Below are 15,100 nucleotides of genomic sequence, written 5' to 3'. Positions count from 1 at the left end.
TCCTGGGCCAGAAAGCAGAGTGGTGGAAGTACATTCACTCACCAAGGACAGGAAGCACAAGGATAGGAGCCTAGCCTGGGTCTGAAACAACCCTAATGGCCATTTTAGAATTATTTAACAATAAATAATACTTCTATACAGTGCCTTCCCATACACATTTAATTAAGCCTCAACACCCTTTGCGGTCGATCCATATCCTCACGTCACAGAAATGAAGCCGTGGCACAGAGATTAAGATTGTTGCCCAAGGCCACACAAGAAGTCTGTAGCAAACCCTGGAATGAAACCAAAGCCTGTTGCCCCCAGATTCTGTACTTTAGATAAAAGACCTTTCTTTCCTCCCTACCAATAAATTGTACTTTGGCAGGCTTTTCATGGAGGATCTCTATATGTGCTTCACTAGAGGGGACTGAGTGTGAGGAAAAGAAACTGGCCTACGGTCTCCATTATTGGGTTCATGCACTGCTGGTAGGACAAGTTATGCCACTTTCCTGCAAGAGAATACCTGTCCATTCCGTACACTGTTACAATCGAACACTGCTCCCTATCTTGGTATCCACTGTTTCAAACAACTGCTCCCTACATTGGTATCCTTCCACCTTCTGAAAAACAGCCCAAATAGTCTAAAGAAAAATAAGTACAAGTATTGTCTTACATGTATGCCCTGAATGGGGGGTGGAAGGGGTGGAACGGACAGAAATATATTCACAAGTATTATTTAAAAAGAATTATGTTAGTTCAATTCAAAATGACACTCAGTTCCCCAAAACGTGTAGCACAGCCTGCTTTACAAAGGAAAGAACCAAGGAAAGTGAACAAGTCTCCATGTGAGGAGAACGTGCACAGAGAGTACTCTTAGGAATAACTCATACAGAAGTGCATGCACTGAGGTACTCCCTAAAGGACACAGGAGCACATAAGGGAGTCAGAGTTGAGAAAATTAATCAAAGGTCTTGATTAGAAGGAGAGTGTCATGGGAAGTGAGTGAGGGGGTGTTTCCCAGATTTCTAAAAAAGGGGGACTGGGATAAAGAATGGGGCATATTGTAATCTACAGAACCATGTGTATCTTGTTTATTGGTGGGGTTATTTTTAAGTAGTAACAATGCAGAAAGCATTTCACAATGTTTAGCTTTTTCCAGACTACCCTTTTGCAAGTTCAAACATAATTCCTTCAGTAGCACTTCTGTCATCCTTCATTTGGCAAAAATTCAATATGACTTTTATTTGTTTATATCTTTCTGGGAATCAGCATTAAAGAGAACACCAGAATCATGATAAGCTTGGAGGATGAAATTTATCCAGGAGCAGAAGGGCCAGCACAAGTTCAGTGCACTACTTAAGCCACATTTAAGCCTTATTTTGAAGGCTTAACTGGGATGTGAGCAATGCATAAGCCTTGCACTAGCCCTCTGCACAAGGATGAATTTCACCCTGAGAGCAGTAGTAGGGACATTATACCAAAGCAATGTTCATTTTCCTCACTTTAAATCTTCCAGCATCATGGCTGTTAATTTAAGGCATGGGGTAGAGGGAGCACAGGAAGAGAATTGTCAGGAGAACTTCTCACCATTTTAAAATTAGTCAAGTTTGGGGCTTGAACAGGTTTAGCGTCCTGTAATCTGTGGAAGTCACACACATGAAACTTGCAAGTAAAAATATGCCCTCTGACAGCTCCAGTACTCCATGAAGGCATGTAACTGAAAGATAATCCTGTTAAATGAAGTGTTTTTATCCACGGGCTCCGTTTACTGTGTTAATACTCTCTTAACCCTACCAAAAGATGAAACCCTTGCTCTCAAACACTCAATATACTTAATGTTATCCTCTCTCTGGCATATCTACAGCATCTTTTAGTAGAACTCATGGCCTCGTGTTTCAGTACTTTTTTTGAAAGGGAAAAAGGACAAAAGGTTACAGTATTGCCTCTTTGAGGTTAACAGGCCAAACTGTCTAAACAGGTTCTATTTAATTTGCTTTTCAGTCTACTTTCCGAAATGGCTGATTAAAGATTAATTGATAAACAAGAGATTGCTCCCTCTTTACTCCTCTTGTGCCTGTTTCAGCTAATAGTTCAGTTTTTAATTGTTGCTAAGAGACTTCAGAAGACGAAAGATGAACTACTTATATGAATGAGCTGGAGAACAGAGCGAGGGGGTCAAAATATTTCATCTAGTGACTGACATAATGCATAGCAGATGCTAACAGGTCAATACTGTCAGTCATTTTTCAGTCTGTCTACATCTACATCTTAGTAAAGTGACATTTATAACAAGCTGATCTTAGTCTATACTTATTAACTTTCAGGTGCTAGCCTGATCTCAGATAACAAATCTTAACTGAATGGGTGACAAATTTAGTGCAGATAACATGCTGGCCCTGTAGTGGTAGATAATCAAGATACATTTATTCTAAAATCTGAGAGACTCTCTCTATATATATATATAAAAAATCTACTTGCCAACAAAAGTTCTTGTTCTGCAAGTGCATTGGCTCCAAACAGCCACGCTGCAAGAGTCATGTATCCAGCCATGTGGCCACAGAACTCTGTTGAGCAGTGGTTGGCAGTTAAGAGCAAAATTCCCTTATCCCAACATTTCATATAATGAGGATATAAAAACCTTGCCCCAGCTCATCTTTACCCCCCACCCCACCCCATCCTCTATCTGTAGAATGACTGACTTGACAAGCACAGACCTCTGGTTCTTGAAACCCACCAAACATGCTGTCATATGAAGTAACTTAAGATGTTCACTACCCAGCTGTTCTGCTGGGACAAGAGATCTTGACTCTGAGGAAGACTGAATGGATGACCTTCAGACAGTGCCATAAGCTCTGAGAACAAGTCTGCTGTGCCCAGCCCAGCGTTAATAGGGTCACTCTGGTTCTGTCATGCCGAACCTTATGCAATGCTCTGGATGCGAGAGGAAACAAGAAAGAGCATTTTTCCCTCAGCATGTAAGAAAAATTTTTGATTGTGGATTTCTGCCTTCTCTCAATCAGAACATCTGACACTTGTTTTGACTTTCAGCAAACAACTCAATTTCCAAATGCCATAGATGATTTGAATGACCACTTATGATGGTCCCCATTTGTCTCAAGTAGATGGCTAAGGCATTTTCATACCTGTTAGGCGCAGAGCAGATGGACCCACTTTGTTTCAAATGCACAATTTCCAAAAACTATTGTAATAAGAAGAGACCAAGTTCTTCCATATATGTCCATATAATAAATCACATTCATATGGTCTGTACTAGCTGCCCCTCATCTCTGGGAGAAAGGATTTGTGATCCAACTTACAGATCTTCAGCTCTAGCAAATTTATGTGGACTCTTTTCCAAAGACTATTCACTGCTCCAAGATTCTTCATGTGCTCCTTAACCCAGATTTGATGCAACACTGTCTGAGAAGCAAGGTAAGAGAAGGGCATCCCCCGGCCTTTGAGATGCACACTGGCAGTATCCACAGCAGTAGTAAGTATCTGATCCACCGAGACGAAAATATTTCTACACCAGCTGCAGCTACCTCTACCTGGGTCATATTTGTATACTTACCAACGGGGCTGACACAAATGCAGGTCTCCATCAGGCCTCACGCATGCAGATAAAATCTCACAGAACCATCTAGCACGGACATGGCTAGGCTCACTGTCTGGGACAGGTAAGCTAGAACTCTTGTAAAATTTAGGCTGGGCCTCTATGAAGATTAGAGCCTGCCCAGGGACCAAGTTTGATTTCACTTTGTTTACTCTCAGACCAAGAGATCTGAAGAAGGAGCATATCTCACCGGGAATAAACCATTTCACAGTAAGACTGGGCTCTAATGATCCAGTTATCCAGATCCAGATACACCTGTAAATCTTGTCAACGCAGACAAGCAGTAGTCACTACTAGTTACTTGGTGAATACTCTGCAGGCTACTAAATTGTACAGATTGTTTTCCCCCACAAACCTAAGGTAGTCACTGTACTTTTGCCTTGAGTACAGAAGTAGGCATCTTGAGAGGATAAGGACCCATAACCAAACCTGAGGATTGAGAATAGGGACTGGGTTTGCCCCAAAGAAACCATGCAAAATTAGATTTTAAAAAAGCTCCAGAAAAAGTCTGTCTCTCTTTGCATAGGTCCAGGATAGGTGATGGGAAATCACACAAAGCCCTAATATTACTTGGAGGAGAGGAGGAAGCAGTTAAGATGCTCACATCAGAGGATGAGGCAGACAGTTATACTTCTGAGGACTTGATGTCACATCAGGAAAATTAGTGAATTCAGGTGGAGACAGCAGAGGGATCCCTACTAAATCCTTCACCCGCTCAGGAGATTTTTTGGGAGAGTAGAAAATCATGGTCTCTTCTTACCACTCTTCACTGAAGAGACCTCTGACACAGGTGGTGGAAGACCATAGGGTAAAAATCCCCAAAGTGTGTTCAGATGGAGGGAAGTCTGGGTAAGATTTAAACTTTGGAGCTTCCCAACCTGACACCTGAGGCTCCAAGGATGTTCCTGTGCCCATACAGGGCTCCCCTTGAGTGAAGCTGCAGCAGAATGGCAAGTAACCCCCCTTTTTTTTTTGGTTCCAAGAAGTCCAATGCACTCAGCTTAGATATAGCAGGAAAAGTGGGCCCCATATATCTGAATATGACATTCGGTTTTTCCAGAACTGTGGTTCCCATGGCATCAAGGGCTCATCAGCACAGCACTGACGGGAAAATCTTGAACAGATCTGACAGACTGTAAGAGGGAGTAAGCTGGGGCTGGGCAGTGATGATGGCTCTGTGTTTTCTGACAGCCCCACCACTGGAGCCTTCAAAGGTTATTGGCTCCTGGTACTTAGATGACATGGAACAGTGCCCCGATGTGTATGACTGATCTAGCTGGCCCAGATCCAAACAAGTTCTACTCTTCTCCGAGATCCAGGGAAGCAGACATAAATCTGACTGTGGGATCCTTGTCAGAACACCTTTTTTTTTTTTAAACCAAGATGCCTCTGGGTTCTGCTGGAATCATAGCTGCTTACTCTGTACCCTTAGCCGAGGGAAACCATTCTGACAGTTCCTTGCAGGATGATTTTACAAGAGGAAGAGCCCTTTCTGCCTGGGATTCTACACCGTATCTTGTTTTGACAGCAAGGGAGGCATAGCAGCCATACTGCTTGCACCTGAGGAGGCATCATAACCTTCAGCTGAGTGCCCTTCCCCAAAGCATAAGAGGCACTTTTCTTGACTATCTGAAGTAGGGAATTTCATGGGAAAGAGAAAAAAAACCTTTAGAACTCTGGTTTTAAGATAGATCTGCCATGGTGAACTAAAAATACCCAAACATTGACAAAATGGTCAAAAATGTTTAAAAAAAAAAGCTTTTAATCCTAAACCTAACTCTAATAAAACCACAATTTACAATTGGAGTTCCTTATCTTACGAAATGGAAAAAAAACAGGTTTGTTCTGTTACTATTCCAGCAGGTGGATAGAAAGGAACTAGGGAAACTATTAGAAGGGCTAGGCGATTATTGTCAGCCTATGGAATGTAGGAATTGCTCACACCTCTCCAAGCCCTCAGCTACCAACTACTGCATTACAAGGATCTGTGACCACATGGCTAGGCACTCTACTGCTTCAGCAGGGTCTGGCATGCAGGAAAGCTTTTTGCTGTTCACCCCCATCTAATGGTAAGACATCCTGGCAGCACCACTGCAAACTTATCTACAAATTATAAACCAGAAGCCATTAGGAAATATTTTCCTTGCCTTGATAGCAAAATCTTGTTTCTGGTGGAGAGAAACTGTTCACAGTAAACAGCTTAATATTTAAAAGAACTGTAAAATATTCAAGAACACAGTTCAAATAGGACAGGAATATGACAATGAGGACATTGAAAATGTTACTGTTTTAATGTCTGCCACCAGAGGTCAGTGTAACATGAAACAGATAGGACTACTCTGTCATTTACCTGTTCAAGTTGAATAATCCAAAAAAAAAAAAAAAAAAAGAAGAAGAAAAATAGGGTATGAGTTGACATTATGATCTTAGCAGGGTTTCTAGTTTGCTTTGCTAGGTACTTGCAGTCAACCCAATAACTTCTATACAAAAGCAAAACATTCTCCCCACAGAAAAGAGACTTCTTCAGCAACATTACTAACTAAAATAAAGTAGTGAAATAATAGCAAACCATTTTTTAAAACATAAAATTCATTGTACAATATTGATTTCCCACTGAAAACAACTTTTCAAGTTTACTGCTTTGTTTCTACAAAATAGGTTTTTCCTATTGTGGGTGTTAACATATTATTGCATAGCAGACACACATTTGATTATGTTCTCAGAGTCGTCAAGTTTCTCAAAATAAGACTCCTTCTAATTTGCAGGATACAGGGATGATTATTCATGATATGTGTGCTGTTCAGAAGCAACACCAGACATCTGAAGTTTGTTCTACATTGCAGAGATATTAGAGATTTGTAAAAGGTTTTAAAGTAGAACTGGTCAGACCATTTAGACAAAAAACAGATACCTTCTCTAGTAAAAGATATTTTCCAACCAGCACTCTTTTAAACCATAAATTTAAAAATAAAAGTCACACATTGCCAAAGCCTTCCTTTGCAATCTGTGTTGTGTTTGCTCACCTTTGCTGACTACACCAAGTTTTGGCTGTGCTCAGCCTTGCAGCTAAGGTCTTTTTGCCATCTTCACATATCACCAGCAACACAACTAATCTGAGAAGCTAAAACCTGTTGCTCATGGATACGGACAATTCAATTGAAAAAAATATATAGTTTGATTATTTAAACATAAAGACACCGCCCACAAAGCAACTAACCCAACCATCAAAGTAAGGAAAGAAGGCACAGAAAGCAAAGGAAATGCAAGGTATGACCCAGTAACCAAAACAGGTTTTTTTTGTTTTGTCTGAAGTGACTTTTCCCTTAGATGACCTTTTAATCCTTTTGTGCTGGCAATTCCCAGGGCATCCATATCTAGCAACAGTCTCCATGCCAGCAACATACAAAGCCCACACTCCTAACACGTAAGTGTTTACTCCCTCAGTGCACCTTTAAAGAGAACAGCATGTAGGAATTCAGAACATACGCACACTTGTGCACGCACACACGGGAACAGAACAGCACTCACACAGGCACATGCTTTGAACGCCTTTTCAGTGTACTGGAAACCCACCGTATCCCCCTGCCTGGATGGGTGTTTTTGGAGAAGCACAAGTATACAGACTAAAATCCTCCGTCTGGAAGCCAGCCCGGTTTAATGAGGGCTCAGATGCACTGCGGTGAATTTTTGGCAATGACCGAGCCAGAAGCTCAATGGAGGCAAGAATCTAAAACAAGCAGAAAACAAGAGAAGATCAAAACTGGTGCTGTAGAGTGGCAACAGCACCCATAAAGCCAAAGGCAGAAACGAACATAGCTTTTGTTTGATTCAAACCATTACTGTAAAGCCTGCAGAGGGAACTCATCTTCTTATATTTAAGTGTTGAACTCATGTACTTAAAAAAAAAAAAAAATACAGCAAAAAATGTTTAGAATCCAAAGATATTTTCCCTGATAGAGGGATTGGCAGGTCAAGTTTTGCAACAAAACTACTTGACAATTCCCCTTTATAGTGTTTTGGGGGTATAAAAATTTCAGAGAATATACAGTAAGTACTCAAATGGAGAAGTTAATGCGGCGTCCACTTGCTGAGTGAATGTGTCTTCTTTGTACTAAAAATGCACTTTGCTAACTACACACGTCAACTATGTGCTAAACTTTACAATCGTATTTAGTCCGGTCTTCAGCTGGAACTCAGGTCCCAGTTCAAAGGGAGAACCTTGAAACAGCCAATAAGTACATACCATAGCTGGTTTCTTAGACCAGGATTTCTTAACCCGTGAGTTGTTACTCAAAACTGGGTTACCAGAATGTATCAAAGGGTCATGTGGGAGGCCAGAGGGAAGGGAGGATGTTACAGAGCCCACCCCACACTCACCCCATAGCAGTGGCTCCTGTCGCTCTGGTCCTGTGGGGTGACTAGGGTTGGCTCCTCGTTCTGGGCTTTGTGAGCTGGAGCACGGAGTCACAGTGATGATCAGGTTTAGCCCAGCCACCCTTCCAACATGACGACAGGGAAAGAGCCAGGCTAAATTTGAGTGAGTGGTTCTGCATCCCTATGTATCAAGTCACAGTGCCACTCTCACAAATTCACCCTGGCCAGACCCCCATCAGAGCTGCAACCCTGGAGATTGCAATGCCTGGAGCAGGGAGCCATGCCCAATCAGCTTGTGAGACAGGAGTCATCACTATGGTATACACAACACATTTATTTAGCACTTAGGATGTTAATGTGTATGTTATATTACTCCTGGGGGATTCTGCGCCAAAAAATTAAAAATTCTGCACACAATATTTTAAAATTCTGCATATTTTATTTGTCAAAACAACACAATATAATCACACCAGTTTCAATTATATTTGGTCATTTATTTCAAAATACCTGTCAGCAAGTATGTCTGTAATAATACAGACAACAAAAAAGATTCAGGAAATGTTTTTTGACAAACAGATTCCTTACTAGGCATATTAATACAGAACTCTGAGTAATAATTCATTTAAACTACAGTACAGAACCGTACTTCCCACACCCCTCAGAAGCAGCGCAAAGGCTTGGGGGAGTCAGGAGTAACAGAGTAGCTGAGGGAGAGAGAAGTAGTTGCTGGGAAGAATTCTGGGTATGAACTTGAAGGGTTATTGGGTATGGGTGGGAACAGTATGGAACAGGTTTTTTGTGGGGGCGGGGAGGGATTGTTAGGGAGCGTCCCCATACAGACCCTCGCTCAGGGGTCAGCAACCTTTCAAAGAAGAGCCATTTTTTTGTTTTTGTCTTTGCCCAAAATATTTCGATAGCTGCATCACACGCAAGGCTACTTGTAGAGTTGGAATTTGTCAACTAATAATAACTGAACATATTAAAGTTACTACTACTCACCAATACTTTTAATGCGACTAGAATCTAGGAGCTTCAGCGAGGACTGTACCAGACTGCCCACAGCCTGGGTATGCAGCTGTGGTGTTAAACCATGCTGGGTCCATGCCATTGCATATTCACTTATATCTTTAGCCAGAGTGGCTAGATTAAAGCTAGCAGAGCTGCAATTACGCTTTTGATTGCAATTTAGGCACACCCCCTGTATCTGTACAGCACCGCTAGAACAATGGGGACCTGATCTCAGTTGGGGCCTACTGATGTTACTGACATACAAATAAGTTTGGACCCATCTCTTCTGCAAATACTTGCATTTAGATTTGGGTTTGTTAAAACACATTTGCTACAGGGCCTGCAGTGACGTGACAGTCCCTCAAGTGAGGCTCTGCATAAGGCCATTATCCTGGCAGGGGGTCACAGTAATGCAATGTCACTGTACAATATGGGTGCTCCCTGGGGGCTGAGTGGTCTCTGCCTTTCTGAATCACGGGGTGCCAGGAGCATTGCGTACCTGAGATGATACAATAACTACACCTGTGCTGTGGTGGATTATGTGTTTATGAGAACCTCACGCTGGCTTTGTATCAGACTCCGAATCCCCTGCATACAAACCTTCCACCTCTTCTGTTGGATGCCAGTCTTCCTTGATAACAGAGCAGGAGGTTGGGGTGCAGGAGGGGGTGCAGGGTCTGGGAGGGAATTTGGGTGCAGGAGGGGGTTCTGACCTGGGGCAGGGGTGTGGAAGGGGGTGCAAGGTGCAGGCTCTGGCCGGGTGGCGCTTACCACAGGTGGCTGGCTCCCAGCCGGCAGCGCAGCAGGGCTCAGCAGGCTGCCTGCCTGCCCTGGCCCCACACCACTCCCGGAAGCAGCTGCCACGTCTCTGCGCACCCCTGGCGGCGGCGGGGGGAGGGGGGGGTCGTCGGAGGCAGGGGGAAGGGAGCGGCTTCACATGCTGCCCCCGCCCCCAGCACTGTCCTCACAGCTCCCATTGGCCAGGAACCAGCCAATGGGAGCTGCAGGGGTGGTGCTAGCATGCGCGGGCAGCCCATAGAGACCTGCTGCCCCCTCCCCGCAAGGGGCGCGCAGAGATGTGCCAGCAGCGTGGGGTCAGGACAAGCAGGCAGCCAGCTTGCTGAACCCTGCTGCACTGCTAGCCCAGAGCTGCCTGGGGCAGAGCCTGCACCTCACCCCCCTCAAAAAAAATGGCTGCCCGCAAGGGGGCATCCAAAGAGCCTCATGTGGCTCCACAGCTGCAGGTTGCCGACCCCTGCCCTAGCCTCTCCCATACAGTCATCCCATCTGCCCATCCCCATGTGTCTCTGTCCCACCACCACTCAGACATACCCCTCCCCCCAAGCTTTGCACCCCCTCCCCTCCTGCCCATGTGTCCTTGCACCCCTTCAGCCAGTCCCCTCCCCGCATCTCCATGTGTCCCTGCGCCCCCTGTCCCCATGTGTCCCTGCGCCTCCCTTCCTCCTGTGGCCCTGCGCCTCCACTCCCATTCAGCCCCTTCCCCAGTCTGTCCTCCCCACACTAGCTCTGATGAGCACCTGTCTGTGACCCCCCCAGCAACCCCACACCGTCTGTCATCCCATATCTCCTGTCTCCTGACCTGGCCTGACAGGAGCTGTGAAGACGACTTTGCAGGCTTTTTCTCTTCCCTATCATAGCTAGGGCTTGCCAAGAGCAGCTGCTGTGTTCTAGCGCCACAGCACCCTCTGGTGAGCAGAAGGCGGAACTGCATCAACTTTTCAGCAGAAGCTGTTTTCTGCACACACACACAAATGTGCACGGCACATGAAATATGCACACGCGCAATGGCGCAGAATTCCTTCAGGAGTAATATATTGTGAGTAAGAAATATTTCATAAGCCAAATGTTTTTAGCACTAATGCTATTTACTGGGTCACGGCAGGCCATCCAAGTTTACAAATGGGTCCTGAGCCCAATATGGATGAGAACCACTAGACTATTTTTTACCTCTCACCTCAATTCAAAATGGGGAAATTTTTTACCTGTGGAAAGAGGGGTCGCTCATCTCTTTTCTTCTTCAAGCACTCTGCCATTAGCCTCTTCATGGCTTTTGGACAGTTACTTCGCACTTTACTGAGATCTGGAGACAGGTATCCTCGTCCCACCATAAAAATTATCTTTTTAAAGAAAAAGGGAAAGGGAAAATTCATAAAACAAAACCATGTAACAAATCAGAAAGAATTACGTATATTTAACTGTCAATATTCCAGCAGTAGTTCTCTACACATATGCAGAAGTATCTGGTATAGTACATTCCACACAATTTGAGACTAATGACTTTGCTGATATACTTCGTAAATCATTTCAGTAGAAAAGGAGTTATGCTCTTCTTTCCTTTCCCCTTTTAAAAAGGAACTAAGGGGGAATCATAAATGCTAGTAGACAATACTATTTGCAGGAATATATATAAGGAACAATTCTTGAACACCAAAAGAGGTTATAATAAAAAGACTAAATGGCTCTGTTGCAGGACTAAAGGATAAATATTCTGTGCCATTTAATTATTTTGCATGATTTTATCCAGAAGTCAGTGGCAAATTCACACCTTAGGACAATTAAAGAAACATATGACACTGTACTTTTCCATCATAAATTCTCCTAATTCTCTTCTGACTACTTTTTCGTAACATATTGGGAAAGGAGAGATTACCTCTCTTCTACAGAACCAGAATGCTATAGGTCTGCTTTGTTTGGAAACAGATCTTGCATTTTCAATACCAATATACTGAACAGGGAAGGCCTGTATTTCAGAAAGGACTAAAACTGAAGCACACAACCCTAACTCAACAAATATCTAGTGAGAAGGCAAAGTAAACTGTGGTGCTTATTCTTTTAGAAATATGAAGCAGACACTATTCTGTCAAGTCAAGGTAAAATATTCTGTCAAGTCAAGGTCAAATATAAATATATAAGGAGCTTGAACATTGTGTTGATACTAAAAAAACCTCTTCAAACTAGTCAAAGATCTATTCATGCTGTAACAGACAATCACTACCTTCGCTGAATAACTATGCAGCTGGATCCAGCAGGCGTGTTGTGACTTTACATTTAAAGAAATGTAATTATTTTATGTCTTGTATGGGAGGCAAAACAGTTACACGTCAAGTTACATATGGAGGCTGCTTAAGTTAACATATTCTACTGCTCCTTATTTAAACTTTGGACCCAAAGAGCTTCTGCCCTCCCTTTAGGAGATAGCCTGAAGCTCCCCCACAACATCTTTAGAAACTCGCAAGCACGAACTATGTATCCTATGTAAAGACTTGTCTAGTCTACCCCTTGCTTCTGCTCCAAAGAGACAGACTTTTTGCCATCCAGGAGACAGCATTCTTTCGACTACAGTAAATATTTAACACTGAAATTATTGATAATTTGTTTTTGTTTGCTGATTTCAATATTACGGGTTTAATTAACATTAAGGACTTTTTTTTTTTTTAAACTTTACGAGTAGGGGAACAACACAAGAACAGTAGTCCTAATCTAAGGCCTGCATAATGTATAAAGAGGCATTCTAGGGTTCAATTACATCACAGAGCCAATAAGCAGGAGTGACACAGATTTTGCCCACTGTCAAACTTGGACTTAACTTTTCATGTCATAGCTAAACTGTTTGTTTTCTTCATGGCCTAGATCTGTCAAAACATACAGTGCCCTGTTTACTTCCTTTTCAGTCAATGGACCGAGGAAGATAAACTCAAGGCATTTCACTGCATTTTACACATCAGCTGCACCTGTGGTTTAAAATTTGTTTCGTCTATCACCAAGTAGACAAAACTGATTCATGAGTCAGAGCTGTCAAAAAATTAAAATGAAACAGGGCCAAGTACAACTTGTACGTGGTTACAGGCCACTGGCTGGGAATGTGGGCATTTCCCCCTCCTTTAAAAGATGTAAAATGCAGAAACAAGAAAACAAATGAGTCACTCAAGATCTGATGAACTGTGAAGCATTCTGACATATATGGAAGCAGCCTGTCACAGGGCACCTCTGTCACTACCTGGTGAACCTCACTACCTGGCCAGTTAAGCTGGTTTCTCAGTCACAAACACACACCGGGCTGTTTATCTTTCACCAAAGTGTGTATTCATTCCCCTCTTACATAACAAGAGCATGCAACACCGGCTTATAGCAAGGGTAGGCTTCCCTGCAGCCCTCACTCCCCAGCCCAGGCTCACCCTCTGAGCCCCTCCCAGGCTGCCTCTTACTGACTGTTTCCTCCCCTTATATTCTCCCCATTTACCTTGTTAACCCAGTGATTGTCACCCAGATGCTCACAGTCCCCCATCAGAAAGTGTGTAATTGCCCTCAGCTGGGCCTTCAGCCTTCTCCAGGCTGCAGCAATGTCAGTGATCAGGGTGCTGCTGATAGCACCCTGTCACACAGCCATATAAAATTAAGTTCTGTGGATGAACATTGCTATGGCTGCATTTCTCAAGTATTGACACTAGAAAAACAGGGATGGAGACACAAACAATGTAACAAATGGCATCACCCAGACCTTAGACAATTTTCACTAAAGGCCATGACACACACACATACATCCAATTTCTACATTAAACTGGAAAATTATGAAGCAAGTAAGGCCTCTGAACATTGTTACATGGAGGCACACTATGTTCCCTCAACACTGTGCGACTTACTGATTAGTTGTCTTCTTATCTTATTAGTTGTCTTATCTTCTTCCAGGATATGCACACTTTAGAAAGCCATGTGTTTCACTAAGCAGACCCTGGGAGCGGCTTGAAATCCTGAATTTCAATTAACTAATGTATGTGCTTTTCAATGTATGAGATGAATATAGGACACAATCTGTTGGCCTCCTCAGTTCTTTTCCTGGACTATTTTTCAAAGCTATGTTAATTTGAAGTAATCAGGAAGGAGGATAAACGTGAATATACGGAAGATCACCTGCTTTTTGCAGATCATTAAAACTAAATTAGATTACCACAAATAACAAGTTCTCTCTTTAAGCAGATTCCTGCCACATAGTTTTCAGAATCTGAAAACGCACACTTGCAGTAAGAAAAACAGAAAAGGATTAAAAGAGACCAAAGTGGATCTACACTGAGCAGAAGGGACAGCTGACAAACATTAGCTCGTTCATTTCACTAGCCTAAATTATTCTACATTGCAGCTAACATCTACAACAGACAAGTGAGAAAGTACAATCAAAACCTCCCCAAACCCATACTCTCTTTACCTGGTCCCTGTTATTGATGTTCGAGTATGGTAACTGCCCAGTCATCAGCTCATAAAGAACAATCCCAAATGCATATACATCTGATTGAAAGCTATAAGGGTTTTTATCTTGCATCCTGATTACTTCTGGTGCCTGTAAAAGGAAAGAGAATTATTCTGCATTTTACCATGTCAGGCTGCCATCTCACACACCAAATATGAAACTTTTGCATTAAAAAAGAACAAACAAACAGTGAAACAACACCAAGTGAGGTGCCACGCAAACGCAGTCTTTCAGTTTTAGGCTCCGACTGCTCAACAGGAAAACGCACAGGCTTCCATGCATGTGCTCTCTCTCTCTCTCTCTCCTCAGTGCTGATTACCCAATTTCTCTCAGTTAGTTACTGTCCCAGAGGTATTTGTTAAAATCTTGTAACTTTGGAAACATGTAATTGGATTTGTTCAGGTCCACTGCTGGAAACAGATGTTCCAGAACCAGGGTCGTCCCTAAGGGGCTGCGGGGCTCGGGACAAATCAGCCTCAATGGCCCCCCCTGAACATTTTTTATACAGGTGAAATCTGGTGTGGGGAGGAGACACAAGTGCTGGGGGGTGAGAGAAGATGGAGAGTCACAGGGTGGCACCTGTGCTAGGGGCTCCCAGAAAAGGGAGGGGTCCAGGGAAGAAGGGCAGTGGATGGAGTCAGCCTGGCACTGTCGTGTTCTGGCAGCCCTAGGATGCTGGCGGCCAGTGCGGCAGTGGGCAAGCAAGAAAAAGAAATACAACACACGCTTCCCACCAGTGAGTGCAGGCCCAACCCCTGCTACCGGCACCAGGCCCCCCTGGTTCCCTAAACCTGTAACCCCAACCTCTGAGCTGGCCTGGAGCCCCAGGCACCCTTACCTCCCCCCGTCCCCCCCCGGCC

General features: G+C 43.5%; 1 protein-coding gene across 3 annotated transcripts in view; it reads right to left on the bottom strand.

Annotated features, from left to right (window-relative positions):
* Window positions 1–15,100, bottom strand: part of BRAF (B-Raf proto-oncogene, serine/threonine kinase) — a 119,304-nt gene that overhangs the window by 8,406 nt on the left and 95,798 nt on the right. For 2 of the 3 annotated variants that reach the window (XM_073322392.2, XM_073322400.2), the window contains 3 exons: window positions 14,199–14,330; window positions 10,981–11,115; window positions 7,169–7,322 (listed from right to left, as the gene is read on the bottom strand). In XM_073322392.2, coding sequence (XP_073178493.1) covers window positions 7,169–7,322; window positions 10,981–11,115; window positions 14,199–14,330 — 421 coding nt within the window. Of the gene's footprint in view, window positions 1–7,168; window positions 7,323–10,980; window positions 11,116–13,238; window positions 13,443–14,198; window positions 14,331–15,100 lie in introns of those variants that run through there. The other variant, XR_012156060.2, reaches the window with a different exon arrangement.

This window comes from Lepidochelys kempii, chromosome 1, assembly GCF_965140285.1.
Source record: "Lepidochelys kempii isolate rLepKem1 chromosome 1, rLepKem1.hap1, whole genome shotgun sequence".
Classification (NCBI taxonomy): domain Eukaryota; kingdom Metazoa; phylum Chordata; order Testudines; family Cheloniidae; genus Lepidochelys; species Lepidochelys kempii.
This window is presented reverse-complemented; position numbering and strand designations above follow the sequence as displayed.